Consider the following 22226-nt stretch of genomic DNA (forward strand, 5'->3'; position numbering starts at 1 on the left):
TTTATTTCATGAAATCACTGTATAAAAATGAGTGATACACTAACATGTGAGATTTCCTGATAACCCAATATTGACACAGGTAAGAATTCTCAAGGCCCCATCTCATGCTTCTTTATTCAAATAGCCCCCAGCAAGTCCCATCTGCATGAGGATATTTGGTTGAATGTTCTGCGAGCAGGAAAGGGTTAAGGCTGCACACACACAGAGCGGGCCCCGCAGGTAAGATCATTCAGGATAGTGACTGCCCAGGGGATTGTGCTCTTTATTACCTGTCATTACCTGTCCCCTCCTCTCCCCAGTGTCAGAGACGAGTCGTCTCACAACTCAGTGCAGTCTCGCTCCCTCCCTGACGTCTCACTACTGACATGGGCATCTTCGCAGGTGTGTGGCTTATTGGCATCTTCATACAGATGTGCCCCGGTGCCCAAGGTAAGGACAATGTTGCTTTTATACCATCTATAGGGCTGCTGTGTGACTGCCAATGGGCAGCAGCTGTTCAAGGGCAACTAAGCCTGTAAGAAGTAGGGATGCACCAAATCCAGGATTCAATTCGGAATTCGGCCTTTTTCAGCAGCATTCAGATTCAGCCGAATCCTTGTGCCCAGCCAAAACAAATCCTAATTTGCATATGCAAATTAGGGAGGGGAAGGGAAATTGCATGACTTACTCTCACAAAGGAAGTAAAACAATGTTTTCTCCTTCCCACCCCTAATTTGAATATGCAAATTCGATGCAAATATTTTGTGAAGGATTCGGGGGTTCGGCCGACTCCAAAATAGTGGATTTGGTGTATCTCTAGTAAGAAGAATATTTTTTTATTAACCTCATGGACCAGGGCTGCTGTGCTGCTTCTGTGGCCCCTAACTTTGCCGCACTGCAGTTAAATCCACCCTTTCAGCCTTTGTCAGAGACATAACTAACTAGGGATGCACCAAATCCACTATTTTGGATTCGGCCAAACCCCGAATCTTTTACAAAAGATTCGGCCGAATAATGAACCGAATCCCAATCCTAATTTGCATATGCAAATTAGGGGTGTGAAGGGAAAAACATTTTTTACTTCCTTGTTTTGTGACAAAAAGTCATGAGATTTCCCTCCCCACCCCTAATTTGCATATGCCAATTAGGATTCTGGTTCGGCCGGGCAGAAGGATTCGACCGAATCCTGCTGAAAAAGGCCAACTCCTGGTTGAATCCCGAACTGAATCCTGGATTCGATGCATCCCCGTATTAGCGTACAAATTGGCACAAATTCATTACTCCTATTTTTGTACCCAAAATGCATTTCCATTCCCCGAACAATCTCCCCGAACTGCCTTCCCCCTACCTTCCGCCTGCTATAATGAGAAAACGCCAGCGCAATGGCACTCGCGACGATTCGATTTCCGAAGTCGTCCTAAGTTGAGTGCCGCGAATTCATTGGCGCAGGAGTTTTGTCATTATAGCAGGCGGAAGGCAGTTTGGGGAGATTGTCGCCCCGCAGAAGAGGCGATTAGTCGCCAGGCGACTAAATCTCCCCGAATCTGCCCGTGTGCCTCTGCCTTTAAGGTATGAAGATCCAAATTATGGAAAGATCCGTTATCCAGAAAGCTCTGAATTACGGGAAGGCCATCTGCCATAGACTCCCATTTAAATCAAATAATTCTAATTTTAAAAACTGGTTTCCTTTTTTTGTGTAACAATATTTTTACTTGATCCTGGCTTGGATATAACTAATTCTTATTGCAGGCAAAAAAAATCCAAATTCATTTTAAGAATACATATGGTAGGGTGATCCACTTTACTGAAAGATCCCTTATCTGAAAAACCCCAGGTCGCGGGCATTCTGTATAACATTTCCCATACCTGTATTTAACGTACAGTTCATATTGGTCCCCAGCAGTCTTGTTGAGTGTCAGTGGCTCTGCACATGCTCAGTGGGCTCTAGGCTGATGTTTAGAAGCACTGGACTCCACAGGTGTTATTTGCAATGATGACAGCCCCCTATACCAGAGCTGCATTTATACTGTATATTGTGAGTGGCTCCCTAAGCTCAGTAAGTGACAGCAGCACAGAGCATGCGAATCAGTGAATCAGCAGAAAAGAAGATGGGGAGCTACTGGGGCATCTTTGGAGAAACAGAGCTTTACTGCTACGGGAGGAACGCCACGGGCGATTCCAGCGAGATCCAAAGTGCTGCGCAAAAACGCAGGCGTCAAGTCGGATGCTACGGAAATAAGGTTAGTAATAGCATTATCGGATGGTGTTGCAGCGTTGACACGACACAACTGTCAGATGCAGACGCTGCACGATGCGTCTACATCCCATAGTTGCGTCACGTCGGATGAACGCTGCGACTTCATCCAACATTTCCATAGTTTACCTTATTTCCATCGCACAGTGCATCGGATCACGCCGGAATCGCCCATGAAAGTTCCTCCCTAAAGGCTCCAGGGATTTACAGAACCCTAAAACATCTTGTGTAATATTCTTTGTTGAGTTTTAGTTCCCTTTAAATAATATTGTCCAGCACCTGCGCGTATGATTTCTTGGCAGCAACTTGCATATTTTCTAGGAGAGAAATGATACTGTCCCTGTATCTTATCTCTTATCTGCTATGCAAATGTGGCCCCTAGGGCCCTGCTGGAACTTCAATGGGAGCCCCCATGGCTACACAATGTCTATATAAATGTCTATATAAATGTCTATATAAATGTCTATATAAATGGACTATCCCAGGGCTTGTGTTTGTATTATTATTTGTATTATTATTTGTATTATTGTATTATTATTTGTATTATTGTATTATTATTTGTATTATTATTTGTATTATTATTTGTATTATACAGACCCAGACAGAGATGTGCATCAGCACTACCCTTAAAGGGACAGTTCACATTTTAAATGTTTTTTCCACTTAATTCTGTTTTCCAACATAGTGTTTTTTTATTTTCTTTTTTTTTTCCTTTCTCATTTTTCTCAGCCCTAAGTCCAGGACATATTCTGACTCCAACCCTCTGCTCTGGGATTGTTCAGATAGAGATCATTGTTGTGAGCAGGGAATTCAGTACAGATGTTTTCCCTTAATTTATAGCAGCTCAGGGAGGATTTTATCAGCCGCTAACAACTGCTGCAGTGTGAGAATAATAATGTGCCGTCACGTAAACAATGCAAAATATTCTGCCCCCCCCCTAAGCTTCTTCCTCTGGGGTGAAACGCGTAAATTCTTTGTTTGCACTAAAACTTTACTACATTTACTTCTTAGGTATCATTATAGGGTCAGTGAGTCAGTAAATCAATAAATAGGATTTCTGCAGCCAAGTTTTATGTAATCATAATGTATTACTGTATCTCTGCAGTTATGAGCTAAGGGGGCCCAGTCTGAAGGTCAGTTAGGGGGAGATTTGGGGTGAGTGCTTATTTGTACCCTGGGTACCCCTGGAACTATAGCTGGGTGACACCCCAATGTTTCTATATATCTGTAACCTTGTTATGAGCTAAGGGGGCCCAGTCTGAAGGTCAGTTAGGGGGAGATTTGGGGTGAGTGCTTATTTGTACCCTGGGTACCCCTGGAACTATAGCTGGGTGACACCCCAATGTTTCTATATATCTGTAACCTTGTTATGAGCTAAGGGGGCCCAGTCTGAAGGTCAGTTATGGGGAGATTTGGGGTGAGTGCTTATTTGTACCCTGGGTACCCCTGGAACTATAGCAGGGTGACACCCCAATGTTTCTATATATCTGTAACCTTGTTATGAGCTAAGGGGGCCCAGTCTGAAGGTCAGTTAGGGGGAGATTTGGGGTGAGTGCTTATTTGTACCCTGGGTACCCCTGGAACTATAGCTGGGTGACACCCCAATGTTTCTATATATCTGTAACCTTGTTATGAGCTAAGGGGGCCCAGTCTGAAGGCCAGTTAGGGGGAGATTTGGCGTGAGTGTTTATTTGTACCCTGGGTACCCCTGGAACTATAGCAGGGTGACACCCCAATGTTATGAGCTAAGGGGGCCCAGTCTGAAGGTCAGTTAGGGGGAGATTTGGGGTGATTGCTTATTTGTACCCTAGGTCCTATTCTCCAGAAGGCAATAAAATAGAGCTGGAGCTGATAGTATTTTCAGCATCAGCAACTGAATAGGAATGTTTATAGGATTTCTACGGACACCAAGATATTGGGTATTTTGCCAGCTGCCATATATTCAGCAGTGCCTCATACATTACAGACCCAGAACAGTTATGGCTTTTGTCATTTAGGTAAACAAGAGCCGACACTATTATTAACCTGATTTATTTTGCTTGTTACAGTAATTGTGTGATTACACTATAAACCAGTAAGTAGGAAATTAGTAATGCAGGAGAAATGGCGTTTGCTGTTCACACAATTGTTACTGTTGGTGCCAGTAAGCAGCCATGTTGGTACAGGAACTCTACTCTATGTCCCCCACGAATGTTCCTCTCCCTCACTACAGCCTTAAATCAAACACCCACAAGAGGGGCAACAAAGGTGGGAGTGGGAAACACTGCTGAGTCCTATCTGAACCCTAGATTTATTCCCTTATTGAACTTTCACATGTCATAAGTGTGACTGTAATGCTGTGTGAATTGAGAACTTGGGGTAGGAACTTCCCTGGGCCTAACTTTTAGCCCCCAATTTAGCACCACCCAATGTAGAAGGTTCCAGTGTTGGAATGGAGCGTCCTGGACCTACCTCTTACTTCCCACCTTCTCCTTACATACAGCCACAATCTGGGGGAGCACCTAAAGATCCCAATGAAGATCAGGCTTGCGCCAGTGAGAGCCGTGAGAGCCCACTGGCTTCCTTTACAGTGTCCAGCTGGCCCACCCTGGAAGTGTTAGTCTACAAGTGTATGTAAAGTAGAGAAAGATAGTTCAGTAGTACATGATAGAGACAGTAGTGCAAGATGGAGACAGTAGGACAACATGGAGACAACAAAGGGCAAGATGGAGACAGTAGGACAACATGGAGACAACAAAGGGCAAGATGGAGACAGTAGGGCAAGATGGAGACAGTAGGACAACATGGAGACAACAAAGGGCAAGATGGAGACAGTAGGGCAAGATGGAGACAGTAGGACAACACAGAGACAACAAAGGGCAAGATGGAGACATTAGGACAATATGGAGACAATAAAGGGCAAGATGGAGACAGTAGGGCAAGATGGAGACAGTAGGACAACACAGAGACAACAAAGGGCAAGATGGAGACATTAGGACAATATGGAGACAATAAAGGGCAAGATGGAGACAACAGAAGGGTAAGATGGAGAAAGTAGGGCAATATGCAGAAAAAACAAGATTAAGTCAGCATTCAGTCTGAATATTGGTTAATCCGAGCAGCCAAATACTATTGATAAGTCTGGCTAGTTACTTGTCAGAACTAACAGTGCAGTTAGAGAGAGTCTTGGGGCCTGAGCAGATACAGACATCCAGGACCTGTTACTGTGGAGCAAGGAATAGGCAGCTAGAAGGACATTTTACGCCAGGTTTCACCAATTGAAACTGAAAAAATTGACTTCAATGCATTTGGTGAATTTTTCAGCAAAGTGAAAAGGGCTCATTTCTGTAGCCCCCCCCAGGCTTTCTTGCCCCTGATGTTTGAAGTTTGTTGAGATTTAGCTCGTCGCTCTGTCTCTACATGTCAGTCTAATGGCTCATTTACATATTTTGCACTTAAGTGACTCATTTTCCTTCTATGAAACAGGATTGGGTCAAAGGGGAAGTTCGCTGATCATATAGTCTTTATTATTCTGTTTATTATGATGGTATGCAAGGGGCTGGGAGGGGCCTGAATGAAAAGATAACCAATAACGAGGTTTATTCAGGTGAGCCCAATTCAGCCTTGTGCCAAGCCCTGAATTCACCTGAATGGGAAAAGAAGGGCAGATGTGAGAGCCCCTATTGTTCATCCCAAAGTCTTACAGTCTTTCCTTTGCTTCTCCAAGCTGTGCCCTGCAGGATGGCACACAAACAGTTCCCAACTCCGTATACCATCTCCACCCTGCACAGGATCAAGGATCAAGAGCCCAAAACATCACATGGACGGGCTTATCAAGTAAGTATATTATGTTTATTTCCAGTACATAAAAAATAGTTGTGCATGAAGTTATGTTAGTTGGGGGTGACCTGAGAGGAGCACAGGTCTCTTATAAAGTGATGAAAGATTATAAAGATTGTCCAAGGCTGATCTGTGAGATGACTCATAATCTTGCCCTATTTCTCCATCTTTTTGCCTGATTGTAAGTGATGAGCGAAATTTTTAGCTTCAAAAATGATGCCCATAGACTTCAATGGGTGAAAAAAATTGTTGCGTGCCAAAAAAATTTGTCACACATAGACTTCAATCCATTTTGGAGAATTTTCAGTGTTTCACAATTTTATGGTGAAGTAAAATGGATCAGATTCGCCCATCACTAACTGTGAGTCATCTTACCCTACTCTCCTCATCTTGCCCTACTCTACTCATATTGTCCTACTGTCTCCATCATGTTCTTCTGCTGCTACAATAAGCCCTTTTGCCTCACTTTTCTCATATTGCCTTGCTGCCTCTTATTTTTTGTTCTAGTGACTCCACCTTGTTCTACTGTCTCTGTCTTACCTTACTATTTCCATTTTGTCCTGGTGCCTCTATCTTACTCTTCTGACTTCATTTTCCCTACTGTCTCCATATTGTCCTACTTACTTCACGTTGTCCTATTATCTCCATGTTGCCTTTCTGTCTCCATCTTGCACTACTTGCTCCATTATCTCCACCTTGCCCTTCTGTATCCCTCTTCCCCTACTCCCTCCAACCTGTGCCATTGTCTCCATTCTGCCCTAATATCTCCATCTTGTCCGACTATCTCCATCTTGCCCTCTTGTATCCCTCTTGTGTTACTGTCTCCATCTTGCCCTCCTGTATCCCTCTTGTCCTACTGTCTCCATCTTGCCCTACTTACTCCAGCTTGTCGCATTGTCCCATCATGTTCTTCTATCTCCCTCTTGTCCTTCTTGCTCCAAATGTTCTCATTATCTCCATCTTGCCCTTCTATCTCCATCTTTCCCTCCCTGCTACGGCTTGTCTCGTGTCCCAGCTTACCTGACTGATCTCACCTTACCCTACTGTCTCCATCTTACTTAATGACTCCACCTTTTCCTACAGTCTCCATCATGTCCTACTGACTCCACCATGTTGAACTGTCTAAATGTATATTCTATGCCCTTTATCACTTCTGCTCAGCTGGTGTCACTATTAAGGACTTACTGCTGAGTCTTATGCTGTGAGTGATGACAGTTGTACAATAGAGGAGAGTGTATATTCCAATATTGGCCATTACCCACACTTCCAAATTACAACTCTTCCCATCAGCTGAGCTGACAAGAGGATGCTGGGAGTTGAGAATTCCACTGCAATAACAATGGAAACTTTCTTTTTCCCAGGAGGCAAATTCTGAAAAGAGGATTCAGTTCTCCATTAGAATAAAAGGGAAAGATCACGTTCTCACACTCCAGAAGGCGCAGTGAGTACAGATACATTTATTTTAATTTCGTGTTCTTTTATTATTCTCATGGTCATGGTAAAAGGGCAAATGTACGTGCAAGTTTTATTCTACTGAACTGTTATTAGCTCAGCCTAAGCTGCCATTTCTCTCACAACCCTCCTGTTATGTTATTATCCTATTACAAAAAGCTAAGGACAGGGCACATTAATTAATATCATCCACAAGGGTAAATGATAAGGATATCAGAAGTCACTGAGGAGTTGTTCTGTGACCATATAAAGGCACAAGGCTGCAGGCTGAGTTATACAGGGAACTCTGAGTATCACTCATGTATTATAAGGGATAATGTACCCCCTACTGTAAATGATAAGGATATTAGAAGTCACTGAGGGGTTGTTCTGTGACCATATAAAGGCACAAGACTGCAGGCTGAGTTATACAGGGAACTCTGAGTATCACTCATGTATTATAAGGGATAATGTACCCCCTACTGTAAATGATAAGGATATTAGAAGTCACTGAGGAGTTGTTCTGTGACCATATAAAGGCACAAGGCTGCAGGCTGAGTTATACAGGGAACTCTGAGTATCACTCATGTATTATAAGGGATAATGTACCCCCTACTGTAAATGATAAGGATATTAGCAGTCACTGAGGGGTTGTTCTGTGACCATATAAAGGCACAAGGCTGCAGGCTGAGTTATACAGGGAACTCTGAGTATCACTCATGTATTATAAGGGATAATGTACCCCCTACTGTAAATGATAAGGATATTAGCAGTCACTGAGGGGTTGTTCTGTGACCATATAAAGGCACAAGGCTGCAGGCTGAGTTATACAGGGAACTCTGAGTATCACTCATGTATTATAAGGGATAATGTACCCCCTACTGTAAATGATAAGGATATTAGAAGTCACTGAGGGGTTGTTCTGTGACCATATAAAGACACAAGGCTGCAGGCTGAGTTATACAGGGAACTCTGAGTATCACTCATGTATTATAAGGGATAATGTACCCCCTACTGTAAATGATAAGGATATTAGAAGTCACTGAGGGGTTGTTCTGTGACCATATAAAGGCACAAGGCTGCAGGCTGAGTTATACAGGGAACTCTGAGTATCACTCATGTATTATAAGGGATAATGTACCCCCTACTGTAAATGATAAGGATATTAGAAGTCACTGAGGGGTTGTTCTGTGACCATATAAAGACACAAGGCTGCAGGCTGAGTTATACAGGGAACTCTGAGTATCACTTTTTTGAAAATGACAAAAACAAATACTGGCCGGGGGGTCAGCTGACTGTATCCCCTTAAGCGAATGACCCCTAAATTGGGAGGTTAGATGACTTCCAATGGTGATTCCCCAGAAGCCCATGAGTAGTGATGGGTGAAAAAAAGTTGCCTGGCGCGAACTTGCGGTGGATTTCTGCGGTTTGTCGACGGCGAATTTTCTCTGGAGTTTCGTGAATTTATTCGCTGGTGGCAAACCGCAGAAACTCGCAGCAAATTTGCGGCAGGTGAATTTATTTTGGATGCGTTTCGAAAGGTTTTTTGCGTCAAAATCGGCGCGTCAGCACTATTTGGACGCTCATTGACTTTATCGCCAGCGTCAAAATTGACATGAGCAACTTTTCAGACGCGTCTGAAATTGACGCTGTTTCGGGTTTCACTAAATTATCGCCGAAGCGAAATGGGAGAAATTCGCCCATGAGAACTGATTGAAGCAAGCAGCCTGCCCTCATTATAAATCAATTCTATATCATTTCATTTTAATGATGTTTTTGTTTCAGTGATCTCCTCGCAGGAAATTTTTCAGCGTCCCATTATGAGGCAGATGGACGACTAGTGACAGAATCATTGGGCCACCTGGTAGGTACTGCGAGAGCCTTACACACCCGTCCCATAGCCCTCCTTGTGTGTTGTACTCCCTCCTTATAAATCCACTTGTGATACAAATGAGGGCACTGATATGTGTATTATTATATGTGAATAAACTGCTGCTGAGCTCAGTGCAAGTACAAATGGTGTTTGTTACAGTTCTGTAGCTATGAGCACATACAGCAGCTCTACGATACATGAACATCATACAATGGACTTTAGGGGGCACATTTACTATGGGTCGAATATCGAGGGTTAATTAACCCTCGATATTCGACCGTCAAAGTAAAATCCTTCCACTTTGAATATCGAAGTCGAAGGATTTACTGCATTTTCTTCGTTCGTACGATCAAAGGAAAAATTGTTCGATCGACCGATTAAATCCTTCGATTGAACGATTTTCCTTCGATCGAAAAAAGCCAGGAAAGCCCATGGGGACCTTCCCCATAGACTAACATTGGTGCTCGGTAGGTTTTAGGTGGCAAAGTAGGTGGTCGAAGTTTTTTTTAAAGAGACAGTACTTCCACTATCGAATGGTCGAATAGTGGAATGATTTTTAGTTCAAACGTTCGATTCAAAGTCGTAGTCGAAGGTCGAAGTAGCCAAATAAATACTTCGAAATTCAAAGTATTTTTTATTCTATTCCTTCACTCCAGCTAAGTAAATGTGCCCCTAATAGTCCTTGTATCTATTTATTGGCCACAGACTTTCCCAGGGGAACTTATCACTAGCCAGCAGCTGTTTGTGGGGCCCCGGGATTGTATGGGGGCATTCCAGACAAGCTGGGGCAGGCAGGTTACATATATATATATATAAATCAGTGTTCACTACCCTCGGGATTTCCAACTTAGGGGGACTGTTCCATGGAACTGAATTCTATCCCTTACTGTTTTCTCTTTAAAAGGATTCTGTCATGATTTTATGATGTCGTTTTTATTTCTAAATGACACTGTTTACACTGCAAATAATTCACTGTACAATATAAAATGTCATTCCTGAACCAGCAAGTGTATTTAGTTGTAATATTGGTGTGTAGGTGCATCTCAGCTCATTTTGCCTGGACATGTGATTTCAGAAAGAGCCAGCACTTTAGGATGGAACTGCTTTCTGGCAGGCTGTTGTTTCTCCTACTCAATGTAACTGAATGTGTCTCAGTGGGACCTGGATTTTACTATTGAGTGCTGTTCTTAGATCTACCAGGCAGCTGTTATCTTGTGTTAAGGAGCTGCTATCTGGTTACCTTCCAATTGTTCTGTTGTTAGGCTGCTGGGGGGGAGGGGTGATATCACTCCAACTTGCAGTACAGCAGTAAAGAGTGGTTGAAGTTTTTCAAAGCACAAATCACATGACTGGAGGCAGCTGGGAAACTGACGATATGTCTAGCCCCATGTCAGATTTCAAAATTAAATATAAAAAAATCTGTTTACTCTTTTGAGAAATGGATTTCAGTGCAGAATTCTGCTGGAGCAGCACTATTAACTGATGTGTTTTGAAAAAAAGAAAAACATTTTTTCCCATGACAGTGTCCCTTTAACTTGTAATATGGATTTGTAGCAAGCATGAGTGTGATCCCTGACTCTGTGTATAACATTGTTTCCCCGGTGCCTCTATTCCCAGGAGCATTGCTGTTATACGGGCTCAGTGGAAGGACTCACAGACTCCCTGGTGTCCCTGTGTACATGTCCCAACCTCAGGTGAGATAGTGTTGCCTCCTTGTCATGCTACATATATGTAACGGGAGACTCAAGGGCACCAGCACAATGAATGGAGAATTATGGGGCTCATACATCAAGCACATGTGTTATACCCAGAAGGTGCAGAGCAGGAGTCCTGGGATAAATATGGGGCTCTGTAGCACTTGCACCTTCTGCTACTACTTCATTGCACCCCAGAATGACAAAGGGGCCCTCCTGGTGTTCTGTCATTGTTTAAGGGAAACTATCTCAAAAATGAAGATTTAATTTAAGATTTATCATACTGAAATAAGAAACTTTCTAAATACAATCAATTAAATATTCTGTATTTAATTGACTCAAATAACTGATTCCAGTACAAACAAAATGTAACAAAATAACTGCCTTTTGCACAAATCCTGCATGTAGAGAGACATGATGTCTGGTGAGTTTAATAGAGTGACCTCTAATACATCTTCTAGGCAAAAGGAGCCCCCCTATAAGATATATTGGATCTAACTGTCAGTGAATATCTGACACCCAACTGCTGCATGAAGAGAGAATGAAGAGAAACAGATGCTGAGAGAGGGATAGTGAAGATAAACTTGATTATTTCAGAAACAATGCAGAATATTTAATTGATTGTATTTAGAAAGTTTCTTATTTCAGTATGCTGAAGCCAATATTAAATTTTCATTTTCGCGATAGTTCCCCTTTAAAGCCCTGATCTCTGTATATCATAATGATTCCCAAAACTCCCAGTTAAAAGTACTTTACACATGCTTCCCTTTCCCTCATATATAAATATATATTGTATAGATATCAGCGCTCCTATTCCTCGGGCAGTGCCTTAATCTCCTGGAATCACTGCCATTGACACTTGGGCTCCATGTTCTTGTAGCTCTGCCTCTTGTCACTAATTCAGGCTCCTCGTGGGCGGAGCAACTCAGCGTTGTATTCAGCCCTGCACTGACTAATCTTCCATATTCCGATAGGGAAACAAAGTTAACTGTATCTCTACACTTCATTTTTAGGCACATTTCCATTGATATAAACTAGGGATGTACTGAATCCACTATTTTGGATTCAGCCGAACACCCGAAACCTTTGCGAAAGATTCGGCTGAATACCGAACTGAATCCGAATCCTAATTTGCAGATGCAAATTAGGGGTGGGAAGAGGAAAACATTTTTTACTTCCTTGTTTTGTGACAAAAAGTCATGTGATTTCCCTCCCCGCCACTAATTTGCATATACAAATTAGGATTCAAATTTGATTCGGCCAGGCAGAAGGAATCGGCCGAATCCAAATCCTGCTGAAAAAGGCCGAATCCTGGCTGAATCCTGAACTGAATCCTGGATTTGGTGCATCCCTAATATAAATGCATTAGAGTGCATTAGAGTGCTGATTGATCCATATTTGCTGCTACTCGTGATAGAGATAAAGGCTGAGCCTCAGTGTTAGTGACACACCAGGGTGCAAACTGATTCTACCCGGGGACCAGATTGTTAATCAGTGGCTTTTGTTAGTGTATTTATTTCATTTAAAGTGAAACAGGAGCTCAATATTTCCCCTTTGTGCCTGTAACTCCTCCCTCCACCAACCCAAGTCTGGGGTATTATTTAACCATAACTAGGTCACCCCCTTTTGTCTGGTCTGACAGCAGCTCTGATTTCAGCTCCCCAATTCTAAACCGTTTCCAGAGAATTAAATTCTAGCAGCATCTGTGTCTATAAATTCCATTGGGCCCCGGGGCCCTACAGGCAGGTTCTGTGCAAGGGCTGCAGATATCAGAAGTGTAAGTGAGAGCTGCTGAGCCAAGGCTTAAAGGGGTCGTCACACAATGATCCTCTTTTATTATCTCTATTAATAGCTGTAGCGCTGGCTGACTGGGGGGGGGCTGGGCTGACAAGTGGGGGACAGTGGAAGAGGGGGGCTGTTGTGGTGAATGGCAATAGAGTGATGGGGTGAGGCCAAGGGGAAGAGGGGTGCTGGACATAGGGCCACCATCAGAATTCACAGGGCCCTGTACAACAACATTTTCTGGGCCCACCTACAAGTAAAAAAAAAATTGGTGGCCAGCCCCCCCCCCAAGTTAAAAAACACCATCAGCCACAAGGCCCCCCAAGTTAAAAAAAACATCAGCTGCCAGAGCCCCCCCAAGTTAAACAAAAAATCAGCTGCCAGGGCCCCCCAAGTTAACAAAAAATAGTTCCCAAAGGTTTTAAAAAAAAAAAAAACAAATTTGTGTGCGGCATAACTCGGCTCCTACTTAGGCAGTTCAAGGGGGGCCCAGCTAATCTAGTAAAAGTAGCCCCCCATAACATATAGAAGCCATTGGGCCCGGGACAGTTGCCTCCCCGTGTCCCCCTGATATATGGACATATTATATTATAAGGGTCATTGTCCCATCAGAGATTCCTGAATAAATGTCCCAGCACAAAGAATTGGGGATAAGTGTCTCACTGGACTATTGAATATCATATTTGGCTACTAATAAACGACATTTCATTTGTTTAGTAATTAACTAAATCTCACTGGACTATTGAATATCATATTTGGCTACTAATAAACGACATTTTATTTGTTTAGTAATAAACTAAATCTCACTGGACCATTGAATATCATATTTGGCTACTAATAAACGACATTTCATTTGTTTAGTAATAAACTAAATCTCATTGGGGCAAATCTGACAGATTCGTTAAACTGAAATGAAAGAGACAAATAGGAATGACAAGTAATTGGAGGCAACAGCTTCAAAACACTAGAGCTAATAGCACCACCTGGAGGCAATTTAGGATTATTAAACAAATAACAACAATGACCTCAGACAAGTTTAAGACTAAAAGGAATAAATGGGCAGAAGGGTCAGGTGAGGATTCTGATTCCAGACAATTTAATTCTCTCTCTTTATTGGAAGAGCCGACCCTGTATAACAGCCCTCCAGTCCCACATTGATATTCCTCTGTATTACAGTGGCTACATCTCTCTCACAGAGGGAACTTACAGCTTTGATGCCCTGACACCATCTGATCCTGCACAACACAAACCTATAAAGCTGCGCTATCACCCTGAAAAGCCATTTATGGGTGCAGCACCCAAGCGCTTCCTCCGCTCCCCCCAGGATTCCCGCTCAGAAGAGGTAACGTTATAGCACCCACTGTTACATCCACTCCCCACCTTGTGATTGTGAGCACCAATTATTATTATTATGCAGTCTGTCTGTCTGTCTGTCTATCTCTATTAATCCATCATCTCTCTCTCTCTCCATCATCTATCTATCATTCTATCACTCTCTGTCTAAGACTCCCACTATCTGATTCCAGTTGGACCCCATGAGTCCCTCTCCCACGGGTCCATCTCACGGCCTCTGTAGCTGAGCCTCCTCTCTGTCTCTCTCGCTGTCACTGTATTGTCAGTTATAGGATTTTAGACAGAAAGATTTGCTGCTGGTGTTGCCCAATTAAATGAGGACTAAAGTTTAACAAAGAAATAGGGTGGAAATGCTGCAAATTATGTTTTGAGACTGTGTATCAGCCCAAGGCAACTGCAGCCCTTTAGCAGGGAAGATGCCCCAGTAGCTCACCATTTTCTATCCTACTGATTCACTGCACATGCTCTATGCTTCTGTCATTTACATGAGCTTGATGATTTGCAACAACCCCATAGCTTTGCTTTCCAACACCTGCCCAGTGAGCATGTGCAGTGTCACTGACTCTCCCAACAAAATCCAAGATGGTGACCCCCTGTGCTCAACTTTGAAGGGCTGTATCAAAACTCTTATAGAAATTCTGAAAGTTTAAGCTGGTGCAGTAAGTCCTGTATTTAAAATATGACATTTCTATCCATATTTGTTTTTAGGGTTTAGTTCTCATTTAAGATGTGTTTTCTGTATGATAGTCAATGACAATATTAGTCCTGTTGTATCTCACAGTATAATCTACTGACCTATTCCTTTCCCAAAAGGGTGGCAGAGAGCCATACAAGATTGAGCTCTTTTTGGTGGCGGATAAAGAAGAGGTAAGTGGTTTGTACTTGTACCTATTAGCAATGTACCAAGTAGAATGACTCCCAGAATAGGGGGACCCAAGCTTCCTGCAAAACTCAATGGTTTCCAAGCCCTGGCCCAAACCTCTTAATAACATTGACTCTTAGGGTTCCATTAGGAATAAGTGGGCTTCTAGAATAATGAGAACTCTCTGATCCCCCAGCAATAAATCTTATTGGATGTTTTGTGTTGTGGTTATGAGTCTTATAACTGCCATTTCATCTCAGTTCCAGCGGCATGAAGAGAACGTGCAGAGAACCAGACACCATCTCATGGCCGTAGCCCACCATCTCAATCAGGTAGGAGTCGGGCTTCATGCAGAGGGTTGTAGGATCTGTCTCGGTCTCAGCAAACGGGTAGCTACATGCACCAGGGTGGATTCAGGGTTAAGCAGAAAAGGTATTTGCCCCTGGCCCCTTAAGGGAAGCACTAATGACATATTATGTTGTGTAGCAACAGCAGCTCCCAGGTTGTAGCAACAACAACAGCTGAGGAGCCCACGGGTCCCACCTTTTCTGGATCCAATTTTTCTGGTTGCACCTCTTTGTCCAGAAATAAGAATCACGAATTTAGAGAACTTACATTAGGCAATAAAGTTTTTTTTCCCCATGTTTTATTTTTGCAGATCTTTTTGGAAATAAATTTCCAGATCTTTCTTGTGGGAATTGAGATTTGGACTCAAGAGAATAAAGTGAATATTTCCGACACAGCGACGGTATCCCTCCTGCAGTTCTTGGAGTGGCGGGAGCAGGTTCTTCTGCCTCGGATTCACCACGACAACATTCAGCTTATAAGGTAGAGCTCTTCTCTTTGCTGTCATTGCCTATTAAAGGGCAAGTCTACTTGAGATAAAACCTGGACTCATTAGAATCCACGCCCTCCGTTAGTAAAATGAATCTACCCCCTTATACTTACCTAGATGCAGAGCTCGTATTATCTATCCTTCCTGTTCCTGTGCTGCTCTCTTTCCCCTGGTCAGGCAGAAACGTCCCCCAATTATTGACCCAGGTGTACTTATTGCTCATCTGTATCTCACAGTGGGGTTCGATTCAAGCACCACATCCTCGGGGAAGCCTTTCTGGGCCAAATGTGCACAGTGTCCCATAGCGGTGGGGTCATCCGGGTAAGGTTCTGATTTAAGGATTTAATGTGGCTGTTTTGTATGGTATAGCTGCTATAGACCATTGATGTTCTTCTGCAGGACACAGGGGTCAGTCCCAAAGAGTTGGCCAAGTACGTTGCACACGAGATAGGACACAATCTGGGCATGAGTCACGATACAGATAATTGCTACTGTCCAGTGGCGCCGGGGAGGTGCCTCCTTTCAAAACGGAATTGGTAAGTGGCCCACCAGAGCTGTAGGCACCTCATTCTGGCCAATCACGGCATCTGGTGGCTCTTCTCCTGTGTCTGTTCTGTGCAACACTTATCTTATTTGATTGGCTAGTTCTGCACCCATACTAATGAGCTGGCCTGCCCCCTAGGTACGATATTCACCCAGTGTTTAGTGAGTGCAGCCATCACTTCCTTGATCGGTTCCTCGAGGAGAAGGACATCACCTGCTTAAAGGACCAGCCCCACACATATATCGTAAGTACCACTGGTAATATGTTTACCCACAATGCACCTTTCCCCCATAATTCATATAGACAAATACAAGAGGTCCTCTGCACTCAACCCATTATCAATATATTTAAGACAACGCTTAAATATATTGTAATATATGGACAAACAATCCCTGTGTTGTTTAAAGGGTAAGGCATTTTTCAGTAGCAGTAGCACAAAATGTCTCTGTCTTAAATATATTGATAATGGGTTGAGTGCAGAGGAATCTTGTATTTCTCTATATGTATTTTGTGGTCACACCCTCATTGCACCCCCGCCTAATGGTTTTAAAAAATAGTGGTGAGCACAACTTTCCCTTGTTTGTTATAGTTATACAGGAGCAGTGACCAGCTCCATGTTGTAGCTCCCACCCCTCCCAGCTATAGTCAGGTGATCCCACTGGTGTCTAATAAAAGGGCAGCCAAGTTTGGGAGTTTTACTTTGAAAGCAGCAAGTAAGTTGCAGGTAAAACTTAGTCCCTTTGTAAAATGTATAATTAAGCAATTGAATTCTTAATGAATCAGATGAAAATTAAGTGTAGGACTGGCCAGATATGGGATGAGTTTGACGTAGTTGTTCAGCTTAAATATTAGTGATGCACCAAATCCACTATTTGGGATTCGGCCGAATCCCTGAATCCTTGGTGAAAGATTTGGCCGAATACCGAACCGAATCCGAAGCCTAATTTGCATATGCAAATTAGGGGCAGGAAAGGAAAAAGTGGAAAAAATTCTTCTTTTGTGATGGAAAATCACGTGATTTCCCTACCCGCCCCTAATTTACATATGCAAATTAGGATTCGGATTCGGTTCGGCCAGGCACAAGGATTCGGCCGAATCCGAATACCGCTGAAAAAGCCCGAATCCTGCCCGAATCCCGAACCGAATCCTGGATTCGGTGCATCCCTATTAAATATATTGTTATATATGGACAAACAATCCCTGTTTTGTTTAAAAAGGCATTTTTCAGTGTCAGAAGCACAAAATGTCTCTGTCTTATATATATATATATATATATATATACACAGTATATAACATGTGATTATACTACATTGTGTTGCCAGGAGGAATCTCCCCCGGTTGTTGATCAGCACATGATTCTTGAAACTGGTAAGCACTAGCTATTATGAGTTGGATATTTATATATATATATATATATATATATATATATATATATATATATATATATATATATATATATATATATATATATATATATATATATATATATATATATGTATCAACTATATCTTTAGCTTGACCCACATCACTCAGTCTTATTTGTGTCTCTTCCAGTTGGAAAAGTCTCCATTTTCCTTTGTTCTCTGATCGTCCTGATATCCTTCCTCATCATCTGGAGAACGGTGTCCTGCAAAAATCTCCAGGCCGTCTAAATGGGAAGACAGTGAAGGTACAGGAAGAGTTTCTTCTCCCACGTGTGGCCAGGAAGAATAAGTGGGTGCCATGCCCCTACAACTTGCTGGTGCTGATCAGAAATGATGATGGTGGGGTGGGATGGCTCATAGCAGTGGCAGTTAATATGTCTGTCCTTTGGATGAAAAGTCCAAAACTGGTTGTTTCCAAAGACCATCCTGTCCTAGTTGGACTCTCCGTGGAGAAGGAGAAATCTGCTAGATCCCCAGGCCACAATCTAATCTGGAGGAATAATATGAGGCGGTGTCTCCAATGGTAGACAAAGTCCACTCAACTAAAACTCCAAGATCTAGATGTTCCACTGCTGGATAGAAGATAAGACAACAATGTGTAATATAAACCCATGCACATTCATGATGGAAGCCAATGGCTGCTTTCAGGATTTCAGGGACATAGCATAGCACTAGCAATAGGCCCTTTAGTTGTGTGCTTCAGACTGTTCCACTTCACTGGTCGTCCATGAGACTTTCAGCTTGTACTCACCCAGCTGTTATCATTGGTACAGGCCTGAGTTGGTGCCTCGTTGGTATGTGAAGCTGATCTGCTGGAATCCAAGTATACTGGTGCTGAAAGCATTGTGGGTCCCATGTGAGACGATGAAGGAATACGTCACTAATGAGAGATGAGTGATTCATTGGGTGGGTTCAAACACAAATATATTGGCTGAAAGGCCAGTCACACCCTCCATCCATATCTAACCTTCTCAGTTCTGTAGTTCTGACTCTTAAAATTCCCTACTAATAAAGGATTAGGGCTGAGGTGCCATAGGGTTCATCATAGGCTTGAGCATGAACCTCTGTTACAAAAAAAGCACTTAAAATATAATTAATTTCACATAATCCTCTAGTTGTCATCGTACTAATGATTAATATTAAGGTAAATGTCACTGCCATAGAGTCTTGTCCTGATAAGAGAATTATAAGTCCAAATAAAAGGATCACCACTGCTGTAACTGCTTTAGTACCAATTCTTCTGGCTGCCAATAGGTGGCACCGACCAATGTTCCCATATTTGTTGCTATTGAAACAAAAAGCATTACTGTTATTTGCTGTAAAACAAATGGCTCAATAAAGGCAAAATCTACCTCTTAGGCATCTGTGAATGCAAATATTAAATGAAAAGGCCTTTCTGTGTATAGAGCATTTACAGGTGATGAAAGAGCCTGAGATATTTGGGGGGAGTCTCTCGCACCCAGCGGCCCCCATTCCTGCTTCGGCTTTGTCCTCTTTCTGGGGGGGGGAGGGAATTGGAATCCACAAACATGGAGCTCATGCTCAGACTCTCTCCCCTGGGAACAGCTGGGCACATGTTTATTGTAACAATAACTGGGTAAGTACAAAAACTGGACAGGTCCCTGCAGCCTGGAGGTACCAAGAGATCAGATGTGGCTTCATTAGGAACCAGGGGCTGTTTTGCTTTGAGGCAAAGTGAGACCCTTGTAACAGGCAACACTTGGGTGACAAAAAGCACCTCATGTAGTAACACAGGAACAAAACTGCCAGTCACAAAGGAGAGAAAACACAAGCCCTTCACTCGTCTGCTCCTCACTACATTCCCTCACTGTATGTTCCTGACTGTCTCCTCCGCTCCCCTAAATGCCACCGTCTCTTCACACCCTCCAAACCCACTGCCACTTCTCATCTTAAACCTTTCTTGCTGCTCCTTCCCTCTGGAATTCCATCCATGATTTTCTCTGGAAGTGAACCCTCTCTGAAGCCCTTCCAAAGCCACCTCAGATCCTACCTCCTCAATCACTAGAGCTCTACCTGTCCTGGAATTTAAGCCTTGTGCCTATTTGTACCTGTACATTATCCACCCACTTAGATTGTAAGCTCTACTGGCCAGGGACTTTCTTCCTAATGTGTCTTTATCATGTGGCACTGAATTGCTGTATATTTACCAGGCCCCGTGATTGCTAATGGCTGCCTTGCACACACGCACACACACACACACGCAAAGCACTCACACTCAGTTTAGTAACGTAACTAGAGGGGCGGGCCCTGGCGCAGGACGTGCAGCCGGGCCTCCCCGAATTCTGCGCAGAATCCAGTATCGTGCGAGTGTCAGTGTGGGTCCTGGCCCAATCACACCCCCTGCTCCCCCCGGTAGTTCCGCCACTGACTCAGTCTCACACACACTTTTAGCCTCCTCAACACAGAGAAGCAGAGCTCCCCCGGTGTCTCACACATCAGTATGGGCGGCCAGGATACATTTTCTCCTTCTTTCCTTTTTCTTCTCCTTTACTTCTCTGATTCTCTCCCATCTCTTCTTCCCCCCCATTCCATTCTCTGTGTTTCTCTTGTAAGGTACATTTCCTCTGCTCTCTGTCCTTTTGTAACGCCCACTTGGCCAAGGTCGTACCTACTTACCAACTCGAGTCCTGAGTCCCCTTTGCTAAGTGAAAGGTACTGGGAATGCTTCTGGGATCCAGGAATACACCTGTGGTGGCCCCATTAGGACAGCAAATCAGTCACACACTTTATTATATAACAAAAATAACTTTTATGAAAATTTAAAGGGGAATTAAAAGTTTACATTCTCATTTATAAAAATGCTCACTACCCTAGGAACCTGAAGCAGTCCAGTCCTGGTAATTCCCTGCCAGGAAAAGTCCCACACTTCCATTTTGGCAGCCCAAGAGTCTCCATCCCTTGTCCCCAAAAGAGTAGCAGTCCTAGGTAGCGCTACCTTTCCCGATGGAAAGTACTTGCTCCCACGTGGCATGCACACAAACAGCCTGTTTCTCCAAACAGGATCCTTATCCTTTCCTATAGCACAAGCCTTTAAAGTCCAGTGTCTGGCATCAATCTTTCAGAACATCAGGGTCCAGTTATCCCCGAGCCCACACAGGGCGTAGCAGCCATATGGTGTATCTTCATAGCCTGAGATCTGCCACTGCAGCCCCCCCGCTGATGATCACTCCATCCTGCATCCAAACCAAGATCCAAATCAAAATGGATGTGTGAGCACATGGCAATCTCCTTTTATATTGGTGCACAGCGACACCTTGTGGCTTTCTTTGGGATCAGCCATGCTGCACCAATACAAGAGCTCTGCCCCTGGAAACCCCACTCTCAGTCATGAGGCTCCGCCCGAAGGGGAAATTAACTCTTTCCGGTCCCTACATTTTATTTCTGAATCCCGTTCATCTGACTTGCCCCTTTTTTACAATTTCTTTTCTTAAGCATTTCCCTACTCTCCCTTCTCTCCATTTTCCACTGACTTGCCTCACATTTCTTATTTTTCCTGTTTCTATTCTGCTTTTACATTTTCCCTTTAGGATATGAGAACATTAAATCAAAATGAATGATGAGCAAATTAACCCCAGGCATTCCCATAAGATCACTTAATAAGATCTTAAATCAGATTCATTATATTAAACCCATCCCACTTTATTCTGTCCTTCTCTCTTCTGTTGACCAGATTCAGTGTTGGACTGGGGCATTGTCGACCCTCTGGGGCTGCGACTTCAAGGGCCTAGTCACAATCTACCAGGCCCTCCTCCCAACAACTGCCTTATCCACCCAAAAATGTATGCCCTGTGCAACACTCTAAAGCCATAATTACCCAGACATGCAAATTAGATCACTGCAGAAAATAGACAATGAACACCTTAACTCCACACGTGCCCATAAGATCACTGCAGAAAATGGAGAGCAATCATATTAACCCCAAACATACCAGTAATATCACTGCAGAAAATAGGCTATGAACCAATTAACTGGAACATGCCAACAGGCCCACTGCAGAAATGAACAATGAGCACATTAACCCCTGACATGCCATTAAGATCACTGCAGAAATAGGATATGAGCACATTCAATTTAATAAAAACATACCACTAAGATCACAGCAGAATGACTGATGAGCATATTAACCCCAGGAATCCCAATAAGATCATTGTTATGTATGTATTGCTCAATGAAATCTTTGTGTCTATGTCACACAGGGGCTGATTATGTCTGTCACAGGAGCATGGAGCTGCCATATTGTTTGGACAATCATTCTGTGGCCATTAGAGGGAGTAGTTGTTACACCACAATGATTTTTCCTGTTTAAAACTCCAATACTGAATTGCAACATATAATAACAGACAAAAAGAGGGACA

General features: G+C 43.1%; 1 protein-coding gene across 1 annotated transcript; it reads left to right on the top strand.

Moving 5' to 3' along the window:
- The first annotated feature begins 275 nt into the window (after nucleotides 1-275).
- LOC108704093 (disintegrin and metalloproteinase domain-containing protein 12) lies at nucleotides 276-19319 on the top strand. The gene is made up of 14 exons (XM_041579347.1): nucleotides 276-429; nucleotides 5940-6049; nucleotides 7414-7493; nucleotides 9269-9347; nucleotides 10974-11050; nucleotides 14009-14174; nucleotides 14999-15052; nucleotides 15308-15379; nucleotides 15706-15875; nucleotides 16119-16203; nucleotides 16282-16418; nucleotides 16565-16670; nucleotides 17749-17794; nucleotides 17981-19319. Exons 1-14 carry the CDS (start codon nucleotides 366-368, stop codon nucleotides 18076-18078), a joined length of 1344 nt encoding a protein of 447 aa, XP_041435281.1. The 5' UTR covers nucleotides 276-365; the 3' UTR covers nucleotides 18079-19319.
- The last annotated feature ends 2907 nt before the right edge of the window (nucleotides 19320-22226 follow it).

This window comes from Xenopus laevis, chromosome 1S (assembly GCF_017654675.1).
Source record: "Xenopus laevis strain J_2021 chromosome 1S, Xenopus_laevis_v10.1, whole genome shotgun sequence".
NCBI lineage: Eukaryota > Metazoa > Chordata > Amphibia > Anura > Pipidae > Xenopus > Xenopus laevis.

What these genes read in the sequence shown, in the direction of transcription:
- LOC108704093 (XM_041579347.1), top strand. Translation starts at nt 366, where the DNA reads ATGGGCATCTTCGCAGGTGTGTGGCTTATTGGCATCTTCATACAGATG. An exon ending in CAGAATCATTGGGCCACCTG is followed by an intron (nt 9,348 to 10,973) that starts GTAGGTACTGCG and finishes CTCTATTCCCAG; the next exon opens with GAGCATTGCTGTTATACGGG. An exon ending in GACAACATTCAGCTTATAAG is followed by an intron (nt 15,876 to 16,118) that starts GTAGAGCTCTTC and finishes TGTATCTCACAG; the next exon opens with TGGGGTTCGATTCAAGCACC.